At 50.3% G+C, this 21,658-nt stretch overlaps 1 protein-coding gene and 1 long non-coding RNA gene across 3 annotated transcripts in view; one reads left to right on the top strand and one right to left on the bottom strand.

Annotated features, from left to right (window-relative positions):
* LOC135322905 (uncharacterized) overlaps positions 1–11,018 on the top strand; it is a 91,408-nt gene extending 80,390 nt beyond the window's left edge. For both annotated transcript variants that reach the window (XR_010383949.1, XR_010383950.1), the window contains 3 exons: positions 9,765–9,809; positions 10,193–10,509; positions 10,622–11,018. This is a non-coding gene — a long non-coding RNA (uncharacterized LOC135322905). The remainder of the gene's footprint in view (positions 1–9,764; positions 9,810–10,192; positions 10,510–10,621) is intronic.
* VWA5B1 (von Willebrand factor A domain containing 5B1) overlaps positions 1,957–21,658 on the bottom strand; it is a 54,470-nt gene continuing 34,768 nt past the window's right edge. Inside the window, exons 10-22 of the mRNA XM_031464244.2 lie at positions 20,380–20,582; positions 19,828–19,942; positions 18,187–18,372; positions 16,095–16,278; positions 15,078–15,268; positions 12,669–12,870; positions 11,882–12,196; positions 10,136–10,273; positions 7,550–7,681; positions 5,420–5,494; positions 4,717–4,786; positions 3,976–4,093; positions 1,957–2,451 (exon numbers count right to left, since the gene is read on the bottom strand). Coding sequence (XP_031320104.2) covers positions 1,957–2,451; positions 3,976–4,093; positions 4,717–4,786; positions 5,420–5,494; positions 7,550–7,681; positions 10,136–10,273; positions 11,882–12,196; positions 12,669–12,870; positions 15,078–15,268; positions 16,095–16,278; positions 18,187–18,372; positions 19,828–19,942; positions 20,380–20,582 — 2,424 coding nt within the window. The remainder of the gene's footprint in view (positions 2,452–3,975; positions 4,094–4,716; positions 4,787–5,419; positions 5,495–7,549; positions 7,682–10,135; positions 10,274–11,881; positions 12,197–12,668; positions 12,871–15,077; positions 15,269–16,094; positions 16,279–18,186; positions 18,373–19,827; positions 19,943–20,379; positions 20,583–21,658) is intronic.

The following is a 21,658-nucleotide window of genomic DNA, read 5'->3' on the forward strand; positions in this document are numbered from 1 at the left end:
GTTCAAGGTCACACAGACAATCAGAGCAAGTCCATGGTCACTAAGAGGGAAACACATCAGAGACAGAGAATCTGGGAAGATCAGAGCAGGGGAACCCCCCACCTCCAGCTCCAGGGCCCCCAGAGAGGAGTAGCCCCTGGCCCACACTAGTGTCAGGCGTGCCAACTCTCACCCTGACAATATTTCCATTCATGGTGGGCCCAGAAAGGGCTACTGCTACCTCCTCCCGCTGCAGCTGGGCTGCTGGCTGCAGTTTCGGGAGTGTCATGTTGTGGGGCAGGGAGGTGTGCGGGGAGGTGACGAGGTCTGGAGCAAGGGTCTCCTCCCTGTTGGTGTGGGTGACTGCCTGGCTGGGTTCCTCCCCAAAAGGGGGATCTGAAACAGAAAAGCCAACCAAGCAGCTGACAGGATTTGCTATTACGACTCCAGCGCCTTCCCCTCCTGGCTTTTGGGGGGGAGCCTCGGAAGGGCTGGGGAGGTAAAAGCCCCTCCCCGGAGAGTCTGCAGCACAGCGGGAGGGCAGGGCAGGGCTCTGCACTGAGGCCCAGCCGCGTGCGGGCAGGGTACCGCGCCCTGGCGGTGCTGCCTTTCTCCATGCACGATGGGTGTCCTGCTGGGGCCCCTCTCTTTCTCTCACTCCCTGCTGAAGACTGGGCATTTATTGAGTCTTCCTGAAGCTTCAGAGCCCGCAGCTCCTCCACAGGTGTGTGTGCTCACAGGGCCCTCCAGATCTCCCTGGAGACGGGGGTGGACGGGGGGTGTGGATTCAGTCTGGGGTCCCAAGCTGGTGGGCTTCCTTGGTGAGGTCCAGACCCACCTCCAGGGGAATCCGCAGGGCAGAGGAGACTGAGACCCAGCCCTGAGGGAATCTGAGGCTGCGACACACCTGTCCCCACATGGTGGGCCTGAGAGAAGGAAGGCCCTAGGGGCTCTCTGCTTTGAAGCTTCAAGAGTCTTTCATTTCACTGAAGCTGCCATCCCCAAAGGCACTGCAGCCAAGCACAGTTCTCTATTGCAAAGAAGGCCCCTCTCTCTCAAAGTGTGCTGTGGCAGGAGAGGGCCTCCGCTCTCCCAGAATGCAGCTGGCACAGGGCGCCTCTCTAGCCCCTCGACACAAGTGGATAGAGCTTGCGTTATGTAACTCCTGCAAGCGCGTGAATTATTAACGGTATCCTCTGCTTTCTCCACTGACTTCTGTGACCATGTCTCTTCTTTGGGGACTATTTTTGCACAGACTGCAGCTTAATTCTAACACCTCGGCTTGCAGGTGCCTCCCTTCAGCCTGCCCACCACCTCTTCTTAGACGGGAAGTCACAAAGAGTCTACAGACCAATACTAAAATATACGAAGGGTTTCCAAGCCAAAATAAAAGTTCCCCCTGGTGATTCTTGTAAAGTGCAGAGGAGAAAGGTTCTCCAGGCAGTTTGTAAGTGGGATTCAGGGTCCTGCACGGTCACTGGGGAGGCAAGTGCCTCCCTCACAGTGCAGCTGGCAGAGGTGGTCTCCCCAGGCCTAGAGGCGAGCTCACAGGTCTGGTTACTTTCAACCTTTGGGTCTGCTCAACCACCGTTTATTTGAGGGGGCACTGTCCATGTGATCTTGCTCAGGGAGAACTCAGGCTTAAATTGCACCTCTCTCCTGATTCCCCAGCGGCAGTAAACCCCACGGCTGCCCAGATGTCTGAGCAGAAAGGAAACTGAAACTTCTAGAGGCTGAGTGCAACCTTACCCATGTACTTTACAGGTGGGGAAACTGAGACCCAGAGGGAGGCAGGGGCTGGCCTAAAATTGCACAGTTCGGTGATAGCAAAAAGTTGGCATTGAACTCGGGCCTCCTGATTGCCAATCTAGGGCTCTTTCTAACAACCGATATATTGGCTACAGTTTCAAGACCCCTCACAGACCCGCAGGGCCCCCTCCTCTTTCCCGCTGCCCCAGCCCCTCTCACCACCCTCCACTACACATAATTCGGGTTATAGCAGAGCATGTTGAACTCCAAGTTCTCGTCCCAGTGCCGCAGGAGCACGAACAGCTGGCGGGCGGCAGCCTTGAGCATGCCCCGCGTGCGGCCCTCGGGCACCTCCTGCTGCTCCAGCCACGAGTTGGCCTTGGCGGCCACCAGCTCCCATTCAACGAAGTAGGAGGCTGAGCTGTGCTCCAGCCACGCCAGCGCCACCACCGTGGCCCACAGCTTCCCCGTGTGCTCGATCACAGCCCTGGGCTCCCAGCCTGGCTTGCCCTCGGCCAGAGGCTCCAGGGAGATGCTGTCACAGGACAGGTGCCGAGGTGAGGGGCTGGTGCCCATCTGGGGGCTCGGGGGCTGGCGGGTGGTGAGGGACACTCGGTGGCAGGTGAAGGGTGAGGTCCACTTGAGCTTCTCCATGGGGATGTGGATGGCCTTGCAGAAGGCTTGGTTGAGCAGGAAGGCTCCAGAGGCCAGCTGTAGAGACACCTGTGTGTGGGGGAGCTCCTCAGTGGGCCTCAAACTTTTTAGCCTGTGGAGCCCCAGGCCACGCCCAAGGCAGGGTGCACACAGCCCACCCGTTCATCTCCCTCAGCTTCCCCTGCCAACCTGGGGGATTTGCGGGCGACCCAGCCCAGCTGAGCACCGCCATGCTTTATCCCACTAGGACTTCCAGCTGATGAGTTTCCAAGCCCAGCTCAACACCTTCACTCCAAACCTGTCTCTTAGCCTGGGCAAGTGGGCCCAGCTCAGCCACTGGGACCGTCTACCGCCACCCATAGTTTCTGGGCAGCTTACCTCCCTCTTCCTCCCTCTGCACCAGTTTCCAAGTCCCAACTTTCTAAACAGTTCTGCAGTCCACCATCTGCCACCACATGTGGTCCCTGCTCTACTTTTCTCCCCCTCCTCCCCCCACCCCCGCCCCATCCCCACTCCATCTTTTCTGCATCCTGGATGGTCTTTGTAAGTCATAGGCCATGATACTTTTTGGAGGCCATAAGTTCAGTGGTTTCAGTTTTCTCCCAGCATAAATCCAAGCTATGATTTCCAAGGCACTGATTTATCTTTGACTTTCCCCTCTCAAGCCCATTCTCAAGCTCCCAAGCTTTCTCCTCTGTAGGCTGTCGGCCGTTAACTCTTTATTCTTCAGTTCTTGACTTAGCCATCATATTCCTTAAGAAGTCATGCTTCATTCCTCCTTGACCTCAAGTCTGAAGTAAGTGTCTCCCCCCTTTTCCATGCTTCCCTCTCCCAAACCCGACCTCTCCTGTCACAGAGCCCAGCAATCAGAATTTCCTGGTTCCTTGTCGGTGTCCCCACTAGACAGTGTGGTGAGTTTATATGTTCACCTAGTTCAAGGTTGTTTCCCAGGGTCTAGCGCTGGGCCTGGCTCATCAAATACATGTTGAGTGAATACGTGCATCCTACTTGGTCACCTGGGATATTTGAAAATTCAAAGTGACACTGTGCACTTGGGTATGCAGGGACTGGAGCTGGGCAGAGAAGCTCAAAGTGTGTCCCTCCTTCTAGCACCTTCTAAGCCTCAACCCTGCTGGGCTCCAGATATGGCAGAGCCAGGCTCGCTTGGTCCTCAGTTCAGACTCACTCACTCCCGACCTGGGCTTCTGACCCTGCCCTGCAGGCTGGGGTGTCTGCAGAGCCACTTGCTAAACATGGTGCATGTCCCAAGGATGTTCATTTTACTCGCTTGTGAGTCATTTCAAGGCTTATCTTTATGTATTGAAAAACAGACAGACATAGGTGGTGGAGTAGAATGCAAAATTCCCATGAATTTTTAAAGCGAAGATGGCAGATTGCAGAGTATTTTTGTGGCGCTGGCGCAGGTTTCTAGCAACATTCCTAGACCCTGGGTGGGGGACTCGGGCAAACTCCCTCTGCCTTGCTGGCTACGTGGGTGAGAAGGTCTAGGTCCTCTGCCCTTTGTGGATAGGGTATGGCGGGCAGCCCCTGTGCTGAGTGTCGGGGCTAGGGTCTGAGGTCTGGGGCACTCACCAGTGGGATGTAGTCGAAGCTCTGGCTCCCCGGGACTGACTCTGGAACCTTGGTCAGTGGTTTGCCCAGGAAGCCCCTGGCCGCACGTGTCAGCAGCCTGGACTTGTTGAGGTTCAGCCTGTGTGCATGGAGCCAGGGAAGAGTGGGCACAGCTGCCCTGGTAGTGTCCCTGGTCACCCCCTCTCCCCCTCCCCCCAGCCCACTCAACAGCCTCAGAAATTCAGGGCCAGAAAGCATCTGACAGATGGCTTCCTTCCACCTCCTCATTTGACAGCTGGGGAAACTGAGGTCCGGGGGAGTGCACTTCCCCCATATCACTCAGTGAGTTAGCAGCAGCCTGGGTGAGGAGCACGGAAGAGTTCTTTTTAGGACCCTCTTTTTTGGGGGGACAGGTGGGTAGTTAATTTTACTTACTTATTTTTAGAGGAGGTGTGAACCCAGGAATATGCTCTTTTGAGAGCATATTCTTATTCAGCCCAGTGGTCAGAGAGTCTGATGCTCGCCCCCCAGGGGTACTTGTATTTGCAAACAAACCGTGGGCCTAGGGGAGAGGAAGCACATAGGAGAGGGGTTGGCAGTGGGATCCTTGAAGGCAGTGATAGCTCTGGGCCAGGGGCACTTCTTGGCACCCTTCAGATTGTTCATGACAGGCTGGGCCTGCCTTTGGCCTTCTAAGCCAGGAACAGTGCTGGGAAAACCGGGGGCGGTATAGAGCAGAACCCCAGTGGAAATCTCACATACCTGGATCCAAAGAGAGTCTCTGAGGCCTTCAAGGAAGAAAAGGTATTGGTGGCCAGACTGCGCAGGGGACCTGGAGAGCCACAGAATGACAGTTAGGGCCTGACAGATGACCCTGTCTAACTGCTTACTGCCCAGAGAGGGAAAAACGGAGGCCCAGAGAGGGGCAGGAGCTTGCCTACATCCTTCGGGATCTGACTTAGTGATCAGGCTGCATGGATGTTTGGGACCCAGTTGGTATGGGGAAGGGTGAAAATATGTGGGTCTGAGCGTAAAGAACCAGGTCTCCGAGTTCGCTTGGCTGGCAGCCCCTGGCATCTCCTGGAGGGTTACCTGTGGGGACAGTGACAGCTTTACATCGTCCCTCATCCCCAAGTAGGGACAGTGAGTTTCCTCAGTGGGCACATTGCTGGAGGACCCTAGGCAGAGTGAGGTGGTAGAGTGGGGATAGGAACTGGGAATTGACAGGCCTGATTTCAGGCCTAGCTCTGTCACCCACTTGTTGTGTGACCTTGGGCAAGTCACTTCATCTCTCTGAGTCCCTGTTTCCTCATCTTTAAAGTGAGGATACTCTGATTTATGTTGCATGGGGCTGTTTTGAGGAATAAATGAACCACTGAGGACTTTGTTGGGTTAAGACCCTCCCTTGGCCCAATAATCAATCACTATTTCAATGAAAGAGAGAACTGGCAGGCTGCGCCCTCACCTTCAGAAGGCGTGTACTTCTCGTGGCCTGGAGATGCGGTCTCGCTGAAGGGTGCCGTGGAGCTTTCCTCCACATCTACAGCAGAGGAAGCCAGTGAGGCCTGAGCTCCCCTCTCCCTCCCCGTCTCTCCTTCATTCTCGCAAAGAGAGGGCTGGTCCAGATTCACTGTACCTGGGGATGTGCTGGCAGAGCAAGTTCAGGGGCCCCACCTGTGCTTGGAGGGGACTTCATCCCCCAGAGATACCACTGCTGCTCCACCACAAGAGGTGAACATGCCTGGGTGCAAATCCCAACTCTCCCAAAGACTAGCTGTGTGACCCTGGGAAAATTACTTTCTTTATATGTTTCAATTGCAAGGATGTTGTAAGGATTAAATGAGATAATACACAGACAGTGTTTAGTGCCTGGCCCACAGTAAGTGCTCAATAAAGTCCTGAGCTATAGACACAGCAGGGAAGCAGGGACAGGTCAGGGGCCTGAGGGTGAGGGTTGGGGCTTAGGGGAGAGATGGGTCCATGCCAGCTCTCCAGAAGACACCACAACATGGCACTGACCTGTCAGAGGGCTCTGAGCCTCAGTCTCCCCATCTGTAAACCTGGCGTAATAACTGCATATTGTTTGTTCAAAATGTGGAATCGGGTTATTATTCACACAATTATTATTTCCAGGGCTAGAGAGGGATGGGCAATTGTTCTAAAGGAATGATCCAAATTACGGAACAAGCTCCATGTACAGATGTGTTCCACAGAGACTCTGTCTTCCCTCTGAGCCCCTTAGTAGCTCTGTGTGGGCAAGAAGCTCTGTTTTACTGCTGGGTGCTCGGGGACAGCACAGGAGTGAACTTGTGACTGAAAGACTGGGGACCAGCAGGCAAAGAGCATGGTGGTTAATGCACCTCCTGGGCTCTGGAGCCAGACATGGCTAGTTCAAGTCTTGGCTCTACTGTGCATCAGCGGTGTGATCTTGAGTAAGTCACTTAACTTCCTGGAGCCTGTTTCCTCATCTCTTAATGCGAAGAAGAAACAAAACTCTCAGTGAGTGTTAGCCATTGTCATGCTTGGGGAGGGAAAGGGCTTGGGATAGACTCAGAGTTTAGAAGTCATACACATTGGCTGTGAATCAGAGGACAATTGGAAAGAAAGGATTTGTGATTTTGATGGAAGCCATCAGCCATCAAGGGCTGAGCTACAGAGAAAGGAAAGGGTAGACCAGAAGTCTTCTCTAGACTGGGGTCTCCAGCTTGGCTCAGGGGTAGAGAAGTTTCCCCTTGGTTTTGGAGGCTCTGAGGGACCAAGGGGTTGGTAGAATCTTTTAATTTGGAGGAGATCCTCCTCTGGATCTCTACCCCTTCACACACTGTTCCTTTTTTTAACTCCTCAATGTCTGTGAGCACTTTCTAATCCTTCATATAAAACGTTGTTAAGATCTGGATGTTGGGGTTGGTGGTGAGGTGGGACCTCTGATGTCTTTCCCATGCACGGAAGAAGGCAAGAGACCCTCACTGTACACGTGAGGGCACATAGGTGTTAGGACTAATGCAGCATTTAGGCTGTCTTTAGTGGGACGAAAAGATGTGCAGACACCCCCGGACACAGAGGGCTAAAACTATCCTGTGAATTAGTGCAAAGTCACCAAATGTCAGATCACGGATCTTCAAGGACCCAAGCTGCAGGCACAATGAAATCAGGTGAAGGTAAAAAGAAAACTTTTGGGAATCCTGGGAGAAGCAGATGGTGGGACCCAAGCAGATGAACTGCCTCTTCGTGCTTTGCTTTGCCCCTTGTTTGTTAGGTTTTCTGGCATTTGGTGCCTGGGGGACTCAGAGGTTGGAGGCAGGCAACAGCCCCTGAGGTTGGTGGACTTTGAAAGGGGAAGCGTGGGCATGTGCGCAGGGAGGCCACGCTACTCGCTGGCTCCCAGCCACTCTCCCAGCAAAGCTGTGCTAATGGTGGCATGACTGGGCCAGGCTGAGCCCCCATCTCAGGCCTTGGAGGGTCCAGGAGGCCTGGCCTTGCTCTGGCCCTGTAAGGCCCCGAGTGCAGACTCAGAGAGAGGCCTCTGGGATCTCGGACACGAGGTTGTGGTGACCCAGGGGCCCAGGCTTCAGAACATACCAGAGGTGGCTCTTACTTAGATTCTGAAATTTGCCATCTCCTGCTGCCGAGTCTTCCCTGAGCGTTGTCTGGGACCGTCTGAAACCGGCAGAAGTGCCCCTCCACTGCCGGGTCAGGACCCGAGAGCTGGCCATCTGCAATGCAGCACCTTCAGGAGGACAAGGAGAAGGGGACAGGTGGGGACAACTGTGCCCATCTTTTGCCTCTTCCCCAGGGCTGGCAGGGACGCTTCTGGTTTCAGTCTGTCCATTATCCAAAGGCGGGAAGACATTGTGGAGGGTAAGACCATGAGTTGTGAAGCCGGAATAATCCGGGTTTGAACCACAGCCCCATCTCTTACTAGCTGGATGGGGTGCTGACCATTCTGAGCCTCAGTTTCCTTATCTGGGAAATGGGGGTAATAATACTTACCTTGCCAGGTAAATACTATTGCTGAGATAATGTTCAGAAACCAGCAATGCTTGCTAGTTAGTTAAAAAGCTGTTTTTTTTTCAGGAACACTCCTTCTCCCTTCTCTCCCAGTTTGCTGTCTCAGAAACTGAGGTCCCAGCCCCACTTCCCACAGGCAGGCCCCTCAAGTCCTAGGGTATCACCAACAGTGGATGGATGGAAGGAAGATGAAGTTATAGCACCTTAAAGTGTATTTTGGGAAACCCCACTGTTGGAGAACACTAGTTTGTAAATTGTCCCTTAAAAAACGAAGAATTCTTTTGGAAAATAAGTTTTGAAGAAGCTGCATCCTGTAGTCCATTCTCTGAGCCCCCTGATGAATAGTAACCCCCTAAAGGCTCTGAGCAGTTCTGCAGCAAAGAAAGCTTTGGAGATTTATCTAATCCAGTGGTTGGGAATATTTTTTCCTAATCTGGTATTTCCTGTTTTTGTGCTGAATGGCCATTAACAGGACACAGAACTAGGGTTCTAGTTTCCTGGAACACACTTTGGCTTGTGCTAATCCAGATCTTAGGGGGTGGTGGGATTTGGGTTAAGATATGGGCCTGGTCCCTAAAACTCCCAGACTGTAGCTATGGAAGCAAAGAAAATGGTCAGAGATGGGTGGGCAGGAGAGACATTGGGGATTACCATTTGGGATGACAATGCCCACTGGCAAGAGAGTCTGGGCCACTGGCCAGAACTCGAAACCAGAGGAATTGAGGCAGAGAGGGAGGGTCGTTGAATATTTTTGTACCACGGATTAAAAAAAGGGGGCAGGCAAGAGGGATAAGGAAAGGCACATTTTGTTTCCAAACACAATTCTTACAGGAAGTCTGCTTTAAAAAGAAAAAAAAAAACTGATGCAAAGGACAGAAAATGTAATTCAGGAAAGAGAAAGTACAGATGGTTCATAAACATATGAAAATGTTTCAACAAAGAAGCTACAGAAATTCTCCAAAGAGAGAGTCTTTCCTCCCCTATCAGATGGGTAGGTTTAGAAAGATAACCAATTTTCCATGTGGATGAGAGTGGCCATCAGGATAAATAACTTTTGGGGGCAGGACCAGTTTGAGAACATACATAGTAATAGTTTAAAACCAGGAAACCCTTTGATATGCAATCTGAGTTCTAAATGTCGTTTAACCCTGAGGAGATAACCAGACAGGTGCACAAAGATGTTCTTTGCAGCAGAATTTACAGTAATCAAAAGGGGGGATAAACAGAGGGTCTAACAGTTGGGCGCTGGTTAAATAGGTTCTGATAAACCTTTAAGAAGCAGCGAAGAGGAGTGGGAGAGAGCAGAGACTCTGGAACCAGGCCGCTGGGATTCAAAGCCTGGCTCTGCCCCTCTCGGCTATATGACCATGGACTAGTTACTTAACCCCCTCTGCCTCTGCTTCCCCACCTGTAAAATGGGGGTAATAGTATCTTCTTTCCAGAGCTGTTTTGAGGGTTAAATGATTTAATATATATAAAGGGCTTTGGAATACCATCTAATTGGCTGTTTGATGATAATTGCTCCCTGCAGTGGGATACCTGTTGCTATTAAAAAGAAAAGATGGAAAGATATTTTCCATACCCATAGTTTGTAAGATATAGCACACATTGGTATGATCCAGGTCATGCAAAATGATCTGCCTTTTAGATTCTAAGTGATGTCATATGATCTCTGTCAAACAACAAGGTCCCTGTATAGCACAGGGAACTATATTCAATAGCTTGTAATGACCTATAATGAAAAAGAATATGAAAATAGTGTTCGATTTAAAAATTTTGTCTTTTGATTTCTCTACATACAGATATCCCTAGAAAGAAGTCTTGCAAGGAATGGTCACACCAAGGAGGTAATTAGCACTCTTTCTGGATGACTGTCAGTTCCAGTCACTTTTATTTATGTCTTTCTGTATTTTAGAATTTTCTAGAGTGAGCAGACACCAACTGGAAAAATATTCATTTAGTGGGCAAAAGGGAACAGGATGGTTTTGCAGCCCTCTGCAGAGCCCCTCACCCTCTGGTGGCCAAACCATCTTCTGGGGGCCTTTCAGCTTCTAGGACCTTCCCTGCACCCCTCCCTGCAGGCCTATGCTCCTTTGTATCCCAGTCTCCCTCCTCCGGCCCACTTGGGGGCTGCTTAGCCCTCAGAGGCGCCCTGGCCGTACACCTGCCTTACCGGAGTTGGGGTAGCTCACCACGGTGGGCAGGTAACGGCTCTTGCTTATATCCACAGGCACAAAGGCTGTGTACTTGCTGATAACATTGCAGGCCTTGCTGGTGTGCACGGCGTTCACCTGGTAGCGGCGGCTGGACCCTGCAGAGGGAGAAGCCGGGGTCACTGTGTGGACTTGGAAAGCCCTCCCTAACATGGAAGCTCTGGAAGCTAAAGGGAGGGCTAGATCAGTGGTCCCATCTTTGAAATTAAATAAGCCCTTAAAAGGAAGGGGTTACCAACTTGCCATTAAGGACATTAAAAAAAAAACAAACCCTCAAGATTATTCAAACCTTCACCATCATTTCATAAAATAAGAACATTTTAATATGAAAGAGGTAAGATAGCTAAGAATAAAAAAAACAGTAACTTTCTTTAAATAACTTCAGTGTTATTTAAAAAAAAGCCCAAATCTCTATGTTTTCTGTATTCTCTATTTTCATTTTGCAGCTGTCTGATGAGAATCTTGCTGGAGGATTTCACAGGTCCCCTGGCTGCATGGGGACCATTGGTCTGGCCCATTGGGACAATCTTGCAGAAAAGATAGAAAGCCAGAGATGGACAGTGGTGAGCACAAGGTCACACAGCAAGTTAGGAATGGACCTGAGATCAGGAGTGAGGAAGATCTGACTCTAAAGCCCAGGCTGGCTCCACCGAACAGGTGAGCAGTGTCTGGCTTGCTGCCGCCAAGGGCTGCATGAGGTGCCAAGGACATGAAGGATGGACAAACATCTTACAAACTGTAAGGTGAAGTGCTCATGGGAAGAAAAAAAATAACGTATATAAAATACAAAAAATGTGAAGTATAAACAATAAAATGCTATAATATAAATAAAGCATAAACTATAGCAGATAATAGACATATTCTGTTTGTATCTCTATCTGTTCTCCAAGTGTGCTCCATCAAGTTCCCAGGAATCACTTAGGAAAGTGTGCCCCAATTTCTGAGCTAAATTAGCCTCCCTACCATCCCTGTTATACAATTTCTTGGATCCTTGTGTTTTTTCTTAATAGCACTTAGGACAAATGCACTCAATTAATTGTGTGTATAGTTATTTGACTAATGTCAGCTGGCTTCCTTGCTAGTTCATGTCAAGCACTCACAAGTAAGGACAGGGATGGTGGTGGCCCCTGCACTGGTGAGCCGAGAGTCTGGCCCCCAGCTAATCTGCACTCAGTAAATGGTGTTGATGGGTGACTGAGAGGACAGATTAGATCTAGGGGGTTTTGTGGGAAGGCAGATGTGGTCCCAGAGGAGCAAGGCAGGTGGAATAGGGCGGTCCTCAAAGTTCTGTCCCTGAAGCCCTACAGCCCTGGAAAGGGAGGAGTGAGGGACCTGGAGCAGAGGGGAAGGAGTGAGGAGTGAGGAAGACAGATCACAGGGTGGGTGGAGCAGCCCAGGGCTGGGAGGAGTGGGGCTCCTGGAGGTAGGGGGATGGGGGCAGATCAAGCAGGGGGTGGAGCCCTGGGCTCTGTGTGTGTGTGTGTGTGTGTGTGTGTGTGTGTGTTGGGGGGCAGTTGGGGGTCAAGAGAAGCACGGGAGGCAGAGATGGGGGACGGCAGGTGGAGCATTGGGCGGTGGCAGGGCTGTAGGGAGAAACAGGGTTGAAGCCCGGGGAGGTGGAGCCACGAAGTCCTTGGGGGCGGAGAAGGGGTGGGGCTTGGGGGCGGGGCTGTGAGAAGGGGGCGGGCCCATGGCTCGGCGCTCACCTTGCTCGATCTCGTCCTCTCGCTCCGCCAGCTGCTCAAAGTCGCGGATGATGGCGCGGGCCGCCAGGTGGTGGAAGGTCTCGCTCCACAGGTCGGCCTCGCGCGCGCCGCCCCTCTCGGGCCCCGGAGGCCTCAGCTCGAAGCTCACCTCCCACTGCAAACGCTGACTGTCGCGCAGGCCCTTGACCACGGCCTTGCCCAGCACAGGGCCTGGGGTGGCAGGCCTGCTGGGACTGGCCCGCTCCTCGGACTCAGCCAGGGGCTCCCAGTCCGAGGACGTCTCCGTCTCGAAGGCGGAGGGATGATGGGACGGCTCTATGGGTGGAGGGACGAGCGACTGTGATCTGAGCTTCAGGACAGAGGGCCCAACCCCAGGGGACATCATCCTTCCCCAGGACACAGACACCGCGAAGCAAGTACAGTCCCCCACCCCCAGGGAACACATGACTCTTTCCTTCGGAGAGCAGGCGTGGCATGGGCTTGTCCCCAGGAGTGAGGCAGACCCACTTCCCAGGAAGCTGGTATCTGAGGGGGCCAGATAGGGTGGGGTGGGGACACTCTGCAGGGAGGACATCTGGGAGCCTCACAGGCAGCCCAAGGGCCACGTTGATTGAGAAGGAAGGGTTGGTGAGGTCCTCTGGGAGCCATGGGCCGTAGCAGACCGCCCCCACCCCTGAGCTGCTCCCCAGGGACAGGCGTCTGCCCTCCAGCCTGTCATCTGAAGCTGGGTTACAGCCTAGGATTCCTTCCTGTCCCCAGTCAGGTTTTGGAGCCTGTGGCCACTTACCCAGGTCCCCAGGGCTGCGGCTATCTGAGGCAGGCTTCAAGCTGGACCCAAGATCCAGCTCTTTCATTGGGCTCCAGGCCTGGGTCTCCTGGCCTGAGGGCAGGAAGGGCTGGCAGCCTTGGGGCAGCAGAGAGGGCCTGCGGGCCCCTGGACCCCGGAGTCTGAGGCCCTGACCCAGGTCCTGGCCATTGTTCAGCAAGGGCTAAGAATGCAAGAGAAAGGGGAGGAGGCTGAGCTCCTGGTGGCTGGGCCCTGCCCTCCACCCCAAGGCATTGCTCTTCCCTGGGTACCCCAGCTCCCCTGAGCTCCTGGGGGGACTGCCCCCTTAGTACCCAAGGACACATAACCTACCATTCACTACCGATGAGAAACATCAACACAAATAATCCCAAACCATGGATAAAGTCCAAACCACAGAAAACCATGGAAAATCATGGAGAATCACATACCAGGAGTAATATTCTAAATCCACTTTTTTTTTTTTTTGCCAAAAGTTAAAAACTTTTTTTGTGTTTGGTTATAATTATCAACCTTGTGCATTCACACAAGTGTGTTGGGGAGCATCATACTGGGGAAGAAGCCAGGCAGGGATTGGGGAGAGATGAGCAGAGCTGGGTTAGAAGCAAGCAGGAGAGAAGAGATCATAATAGGATCTTTTTCATCTCAAGTATTTACTGGGAAGAGGACTATACCTCCCCATTAGATGGGGGCTCCTTGGGGCAGGGGCTGGGGCCCTCCTTCCTGTTTCCTCTGGGCTTGCAGTCCTAGGAATGGTACAAGGGTGTGGGAGACAAAAGGGACTGGTCTCTCTTAGGTTGGTCTCAGTGGGAACTGGTACCCAGCCAAGGCTGCCCTACCCCATTAGAGACTGGGTTCCCTTCACCCCTGCCCCACCATCACCACCACATTGAGAAACAGAAGCTGCTACAGTTTTCATAGCAACAGATTAGTCTAATACTGAGCCCCCTTCACCCAACCACAGGCTGCAGGGAGTGTGTACATGTGTGTGCATATGCATGCGTGTTCATTCATATAAGTGTGTCAGGGAGCATCAGATTGGGGAAGAAGGCAAGCAGGGGTTGGAGAGATGAGCAAAGTTGGGTCAGAAGCAAGCAGGAGAGAAGAGAAGCCCAACTGCCTAGAGCTCGCACCAAGTAGAGCTGCATTTAAAGGACACTGACTGTGTGCCAGGTGCTGCACTAGGCACTTCATCTCTTAGCTGATGCCCGCAAGAGCCCTCTAACTGCCGTTATCTCCCAGTAACCATCTGCTGATGGCTGTTAGCTCAATCATCTGATAAGCTATTCTCCCCAGTTTCATAGATGAAGAAATTGGGGCTCAGAGAGGTTAAGCAACATGCTAGGGGAGCAGAGTCTGCCTGGCTCCAGGGTCAGTGTCTTCTAACCACATCGAGTGGTCCCATGTTAAGCACAGAGAAGAGTCTTCAGGGACAAGGTGGGGGTTATCTCCACCCTTGGGGATCATAGAGGACTTATGTGTATGTGAAGGTGGGGAGGGATGTGGTTTATAGGTCAGAGTGGGAGGGTGGAAGGCTGCTTTTATGCAATCATAGACACACAGTGACAAAGCTACATAAAGCCCATTCTTAAGAAAATGGGATAAGGCATACAGTTCATAGCAAACACCAATTTGATTTAGGACACTATTTCTTAACCTGGTGATTTTGCCTCCTTCCCCCGGGAACATTTGGTAGTGTCTACAGACATTTTTGATTGTCCTGACTGGGGATGGTAGTGTTACTGGCATCCGGTGGATAGAGGCCAGGGAAGCTGCCCAACATTCCACAACACACAGGGAAGCCCCCACAACAAAGAATTACCATGTCAATAGTGTAGGGTCTGAAAAACTCTGGTAAAGCTGGTCATTGGATGACTGGTCCTACTGTGGCTCTAACTTTGAGATGATCTTTGCCCTGGGTGAATGTACACCCCTTGGGAGTTGAAGAAGTTGCAGAAGGTGATGCAGTGGGGAAAGCAAGAGTTTTGCAGGCAGAAGTTCCTGGGTTGCAAACCCCTGATTGACTGTGTGACCCTGGTTAAGTCACTTTACCTCTCTGATCCTCAATTTCCACATCTGTACAGAGTGGGGGTGGCCAGCCCCCACATTCCCTCCTTTCCAAGAGGTGCTATAAAATCAAATGAGATGGAGGTGCTTCTTGCCAACTGGGAAGTTTTATGAGCTGAGAATGGGTGATGTCATTGACCAAAGGGTATCACTATTAGGAAGGTATCACTGGAGGTCAGGCAGATGAAGGTCCAGAAAAAGAAGGAAGAAGTGACTCACTTCAGTGTAAGTTGTGGTCAAGCTCCATCCTTGTGGTTGAAACAGGAGACATAGCTCTCCCCCACCCATGGCCTCCCTCAACTCCAACATGCCCTGCTTGGGTACCTGCAAATCAGTCTGCCACCATGGACCATCCAGGCTGGTCTGGTTGGTGAGGTCTTGCAGCTTGGCTTTCCGCAGTGGGTATCTCCTGGCAGCCATTGTGGGGTCGCTGGCAATGGGGGCCCTTGGGGAGGGCTTGTGGTTGGTGATCTGGTTGGTGCTATATGCTCGCCGTCGCTGGGAGAGGTATAGACCTGGGCAGAAGGGGTGACGGGGAGCCATCAGGGAGGAAGAATACTGGGGAAAGAAAAAGGGGCTTGAATATCCCTTTCTTTGGAAACTTCTTGAGTTTTTCACTGCTTGCCTGCTGAAATATGTGCAGGTGCCTCACCTCACCTGGAATTCAAAGCCTTGCCTCATCCAGCACTAATTTGTCTACCCAGCTACTCTCCTTTCTGCTTCCTTTTCAAGGTACTATGTACTCCAAACATACCAGTTGTGTATGTGTCTTCTGGGTGTCACACCTCCACATCTTTACTCAGGCAGTTTCTGTTGCCTGGACTCTCCTCTCCATTTCTGCTTCTAAGAACTAGTGCCCTCGTTATGTTTGGTTAATATCCTCTGCCAGATGTGCCTTTTCCTGGGATCCCCACAGTTTGTTAAACTTTCCTGTGGCCGCTGTCACTCTGCTTTCTATCAGAGTTAGGGCCGATTGTGTCTTTCTCACTAGATGGAGAGCTTCTGAAGGACAGGTGCCATGTTGGAGTCATCCTTGCTTCCTGCACTGCACATACATACCCTCTGAAACTAATATCATAAACAGGCTTTGGAGGAAGACAGGACTAGACTCTTTCTCTGTACTGTACCTCTTTCAAGTTCCATGAGTTTAGCCAAGTTGATGAAATTCTCTGAGTCTCAGTTTCCTCATCTGTAAATTTGGTATAATAGTACCCGCCGCCACAGCTGCTAACAATTCAATGAAATTGTATAAAGTGCCTAGCACATAGTAAATGTTCAGTAAATGTAGCAATCATAACCTCCCTGGAGAAGGGAGTGAAGCACAAAGAGCAGCAGACTAACCAGGATTGGTGGTAGCGTCTCCGCTGGATGGCTGGGCATCTTTGGCTGGCACCCCTTTGAAGGGTGCCCCCACGCTCTTGGCACAGTCTCCACTATCTGGGCTGGGGCCCTCATCCTGTGAGTGGTAGAAGACAGAGCTGCCGGACTCCTGAGAGTGCAGCATGCTGTATCGTCTTCTCTTGTCCTGGAGGGAAGGATGTAAAAGAGGGCTTGGAGTGAGGCTTGATGCCAGGAAGGACATCCAAAGGGCCGGGAGGGGTGTGGGGGGGGGATGGTGGAGGTCCCACCCTTAAAGAACCAGAATAATAGGAGAGTTTTTTGCTTGTTTGGGCAGTTTAGGCAGACTTCTGTTTAAGGGATGGTGAATGGAAGTGGTTTTTTTCGTATTACTTATGTTGTTTATATTTTTAATTACATTCTTTACTAAATTAAAAAATGAAATTCTAAATGCTACTGGTGCTTCCAAATAGGTAGCCAAGATTAACAACATGAATCGCCTGTTCCTTTTATTCCATTCTCCATAATATAAACATATAAAAAAAAAAGGGCTTTTTGGGGTCATTTTGTTTTACAAAAACTGGACCATATAACTTACATTTATCAGTAGCTTGAATTTCATGCTTAAAACATTTTGGAAATCTTGCATATCAACTATTCTTTTAAACATTTAGCTGTACGATATTCTATGACCCTTAAGTGTTGTTTAGCATTCACTTTGTGGCCATTTGTTTTTTTGCCACCATAAAAGAATGCTAAATAAATCCTTGGATGTAAATCTATTACATCACTTTTATTTCTATGTGTTTGATTCTTAGAAGGCTTTTCTGGGTTGATAAGTTATGTATGTCTAATTTCATTAGTTATTTCTAGATTGCCCTCCAGGAGGGGAAGTCATGTTTACACCCTTTACCCAGCAGCTCTGCTAGTAGCAGGAGAAAGCACTGCCAGTCTCGTGGGCAAGGAAAGGAGAATGGATTTGATAGTCCTTGCTAGTAGTAGCTAGTTGATGATCTGCTATCTCCCAGACCTCCAAGAAGAGCCTAGACTGTGCAGAGACTTGACCAGCATTTTGTTTATCATTTTCTCCCTGCAGTTGAACACTCTACTCTCCAAAACACATTGACTATTACTGACCGTGGTTCTTACTAGATTCCATAGCATTCTAAAATCTGGAAATTTCAAATAAAATTCTAACTTCTCTTGAAAGACTGGAAACACATTTATCACAGGGCCCGCATTCCTGCCTGGCCACAATTTGTTAGAGCTGAGTAGGGGCTGACCATTTTAGACAAGGTGTGTGCTATCCAGTTTGCTATATTCCTTACCACTCCTCATTTCCTCTCTACGAACTCAATGATAACGGCTGTCCCTCATGACATTGGCTATCTCCTTTCATTTTTACAAGTCCATTTCATTCATTTCATCCCTGTCCAATCCCTCTAGGCATTGAGTTTGTAGCTCCTGCTTAAAAACAAAACCAGATGACAGATCCTTTAAGGGGAAGTGGAGAGACTCACTAAAGAGGGAAGACAGGTGAGGAAATAGCTTCTCAGGTAATCTTCTACATTTTAGCATGAATTCCACCTCCTTCCGAGAAGTTCTTCACTTTTATGCCACCTTTGCCACCACATACAAGAGAATTATCCTCATAAATAAATAAGGCACAAATTCATCTAAGGAGATACGAGCTGACTAGAATATATGGAGAAAGAAAGCTGAGTGCAGTTGTTCTGAACTGAATTGTTCATCAAAATCACTTTGAGGAGAATAGGTAAAATGCAGGTTCCTAAGCCTTATCCTCAGAGATTTTTTTGTTCAGTAGACCTGGACTGGAGCTAGGGTTCTGCATTTCAAACATGTTCCCCAAGTTCTTCTGCTCCAGGGGATCTTGAGAACCACATATTGAGATGGTAGCATTTACCCAGATGGTGTTACCATGACCAAATGTTCATGGCCTGACAGCTATACCGCACAACAGTAAACTCAGATCCAATTAGTTCCCAGCTGCCATGAATATTCTTTCCAGCTAAGAATGGATTTGCGGGCAGGGTTCTGGACCCCCACTGATCCTCGGAATTTCTAAAATACTTACAGTTCTGGGATTGGAGACATATAAGGAGGCATCACATACAATGCCATACCCCACTAGCCGTTCTCCGGGGAAGAGAGAGCTGGTGCTGACAGGTGAGATCAGGACCTCGGTGGTCTCAGGGAAGACCCACTCCACAGTCACATCACTCAGGACTGGGGCCATGGCCTTCTTCAGGGATTTGACCATCTGTTGGGTAGGGTCAGAACGCAGGTTGAGGAGATATGCGAGCAGGGATATGTACAGATGAGGAGCATGAAGACCACGTGGGTATGAGCATGAGGCGATGTGAACATGCAATAAATGACAGTGGACCCTGGGGTGGCTTGCTCAGCGGTGAACATGCCTCTGAGCTTCTTAGACTCCTAAAATGTCAGAGTTGGAGCAGATCTTTGCTGTCACCTTCTCTAAGCTTAGCAATTTATAAATGAGAAAATCCAAGGCTCAAAGTAGAGCTGTGATTAGCCCGGGGCACACAGAAAGCCTGTGTCAAAACATGGACTAAGCAGTGTTCTTGAGCAAGTCAACTTGCCTTCCTGGGCCACAGTCTTCCCTTCTGTTAAAGCGGGCTCATAATTCTCAACTCTCAATACAGTTGGGAGGATTATCTGGGATCCTGAATTTGAAGTCTCTGCCTCATGATAGGTGTTCAGTAAATGACAGCTGGTTTAGCATCTAGACAGTGGTTTAGCATCGCCTAGGACGATTTCCTCAAATGTACTACAAAGCTGGAGAAAAATGATTTGGGGATTGTGGCAGCAATAGAGGGGTCCTCTCAAATCTCCCTTTGAAAAAGACTGTGCTTTTTTGCTGCAAGGAATGCAATTAGGTGACAGTCTCCACATGCAATGCCTCAGCTTTCAAACCAAAACCACACCTCTCCCTGGAAGTCCCCAGAGAACAAGTAAGTGTAACAGGGATACCAGGCAGTGCTTGATCTTTCCACCCAACATAGACTACCTAGTGGGCAATCCTTGCTCCAGAGATCCCTGTTGAGTTGGTTGAGTCCTTGCCAGACCTGCATTGCAGTCTGAGGCTCTCCCTGCCCAATCCTGCTTCCGTCCTTTCCTTTTATAAGTGGTGCATCTGCACATGGATTGAAGAGTTTTTCCCTTCCTGTTTCTTCCTTTTTTCCCTTTCATAGAGTTTATCCCTCAATAAACCTCTTGCAGTCTTAACCTCATCTCTGTCTCTTGTTCCTGGAGGATCTAGGCTGACACAGGGACTTCCTAAAGGCTGGATTATTTGTGCCAGTGATGCAGGAAATGGAAGGAAGACTACAATTACCTTGATTTCTGGGCCTTTTAGATTCTTCTGAGCCATCATTTGTCCTTATCAGGGACATGGCCAGAAAGGACCCCAAACATAACTCACGTCCATAGAGGCAGTGACTCCTTCAGGATCTCCAGTTCTGCCCAGCCAGTGGATGGACCGTATGATCCAGTGGCTGGAGACCAGGGGATCTGGTGTCCTGTACTAGCTCCAAGAACTGCCTCTGTGGCCTCTACCTCTGATCCTCACTGGCTTGCAGTGTGGCTTCGTGGAGCTAAGACTTGGGGTGAAATCCCTTCTCCACCATTGACTATGACCAGTCCGGGCCTCTGAGTTTCCAGCACCAGGAGAGACCAAGGCCCTTCCGCCTACCTTGGGTTGCAGCCGCTCCCCCTCCACCAGGAACTCAGCACTGCCCTTGGACACGGTTGCCAGCCCTTTCACCAGTCTGTGGCAGACGTTGGGTCCGATTCCAAAGCTATAGCACCTGGGGGAAGGGGAGGGGACAGGCTGCTGCTTCCCATTCTCTCTGCCATTTTTGTCCCCTGATGGGAAAAGGGACAGATCACGATCCAGCAGAGCCGTCTCAGAGGGTGAGGGAGACGGAAGAGGGCCCTCTGTGAGTGCTCACATTCACAGACAGCTCATAAACTCCCATCCCAGCGCCAAGTCAGAGCGGCAGGAAGGACATCCTCTGCCTGGGCTGCTCTTTGGGACATGTATGCAGAGGTGTGGGCATCTTATCCCCTCTGAACTCTTGAGTGGAAAAAGGCCAACTCTGAGGTCAGCCAGACCACTGTGGAAGCAAAGCACAGTAGAAATTGTGGGTTCTCTCCTCTGCTTCTGGCATTTTCCACATTGCCCCAGTTCTTGCGCACCCCCATCCCAGAATAACCAAGCCCCAGACCTTCAGTGTGTGCCCACCTGGTGGAGAAGGCATGGTTTCGCACCAGCTCCAGCACCTTCCCTGTATTGTTGACGGCCCCATCAGTGATCAGGAAGAGCAGCCTAGGGTGGCCTTGGAGCACTGGCTGCCGAATGATCCACTTGAGTGGGGAGAGGATGTTGGTGCCACCCATGTCAGCTCGCATTCTCTGGATGTTTTCACAGGCCATGGCCAAGGTCTCCTGCAGAGAAGGGCCATGGGCAGGGAGGTTGTCCCCAGGGTCATTATATGGTGCAGAGAACAAAAGCCCCCTGGAGGATGAGTCCTTTGTTTCTCCAGATCTTAATTCATCTTCAATGGAGTTGACTCATGTTCCCAATCTCTGCCCCATGCACAAGAAGAATAGGTGGCCATTTTTTTTGGCTTGATTCTGTCCAATGGCACCACCTACCAGTGCCCTAAATGCCACCATTCATGGTGTATTAACTTCCTGTTGTCCTTTCTTTGTTCCTTTTTAAGAATAGAAACAGCCCTGGAAAAGGTAGCACATCAAACCCTAACTACTCAACACAAATGAGATTTCCTTTTCAGATGAGGGAGGTAGGAGGTGTGGTAGAAAGAACTCTAGACTAGAAATCATGAGACTTGAGTCCTGGCCTGACTGTGGCACTAAATTCCTACAATGCTTTGGGGAAAACATTTCCTCAATCTGAGCTTCAGATTTCCTCCCTCCTGGGCCAACACCGTGGACCCAACTGGCCAAGGATTATTGGCACTGGATGGATGTCACTGTAGCAAGGACAGATTCTCACTGGACACCAAATGTTCTCCTGCTCTTGGCTCAGGAAGATGCTCTTCAAACATCTAGACTTGGAGTAATGGCATATGTCAAAAGTCTTAAAATGCATATGTACTTTTGAACCAGCAAAACTAGGAATTTATCCCAAGGGAATCGTTAAGGATGAATGCAAAGTCTTTGCTGCAAAGATGACTAAATAGAAAAAAATGGGGACAACTTAAATACCCAATTCTAGGGGTTTAGTTAAATAAGTCACAAACTATCTGTGTAGTGAAATACTAGGCAGCTATTAAAATTATGCTGCAGATTAATACTTACTGGCATGGACATATGCTCATGATAGGCTGTTGTGTTAGAAAAATAGGTTACAGAAAGTGTGGAAGGGCTAATCCTATCTTTACTGAAAATGTGTGTAAATGCATAGAACAAGGAGGGATTTATACTAAGCTCTTAACTGTGGTTTTTCTATTTTTTTTCCTGACTGATGTAATCACGGGAGATTTTCAAATTTTTCATCT

The sequence above is a fragment of the Camelus dromedarius genome, chromosome 14, assembly GCF_036321535.1.
Source record: "Camelus dromedarius isolate mCamDro1 chromosome 14, mCamDro1.pat, whole genome shotgun sequence".
NCBI lineage: Eukaryota > Metazoa > Chordata > Mammalia > Artiodactyla > Camelidae > Camelus > Camelus dromedarius.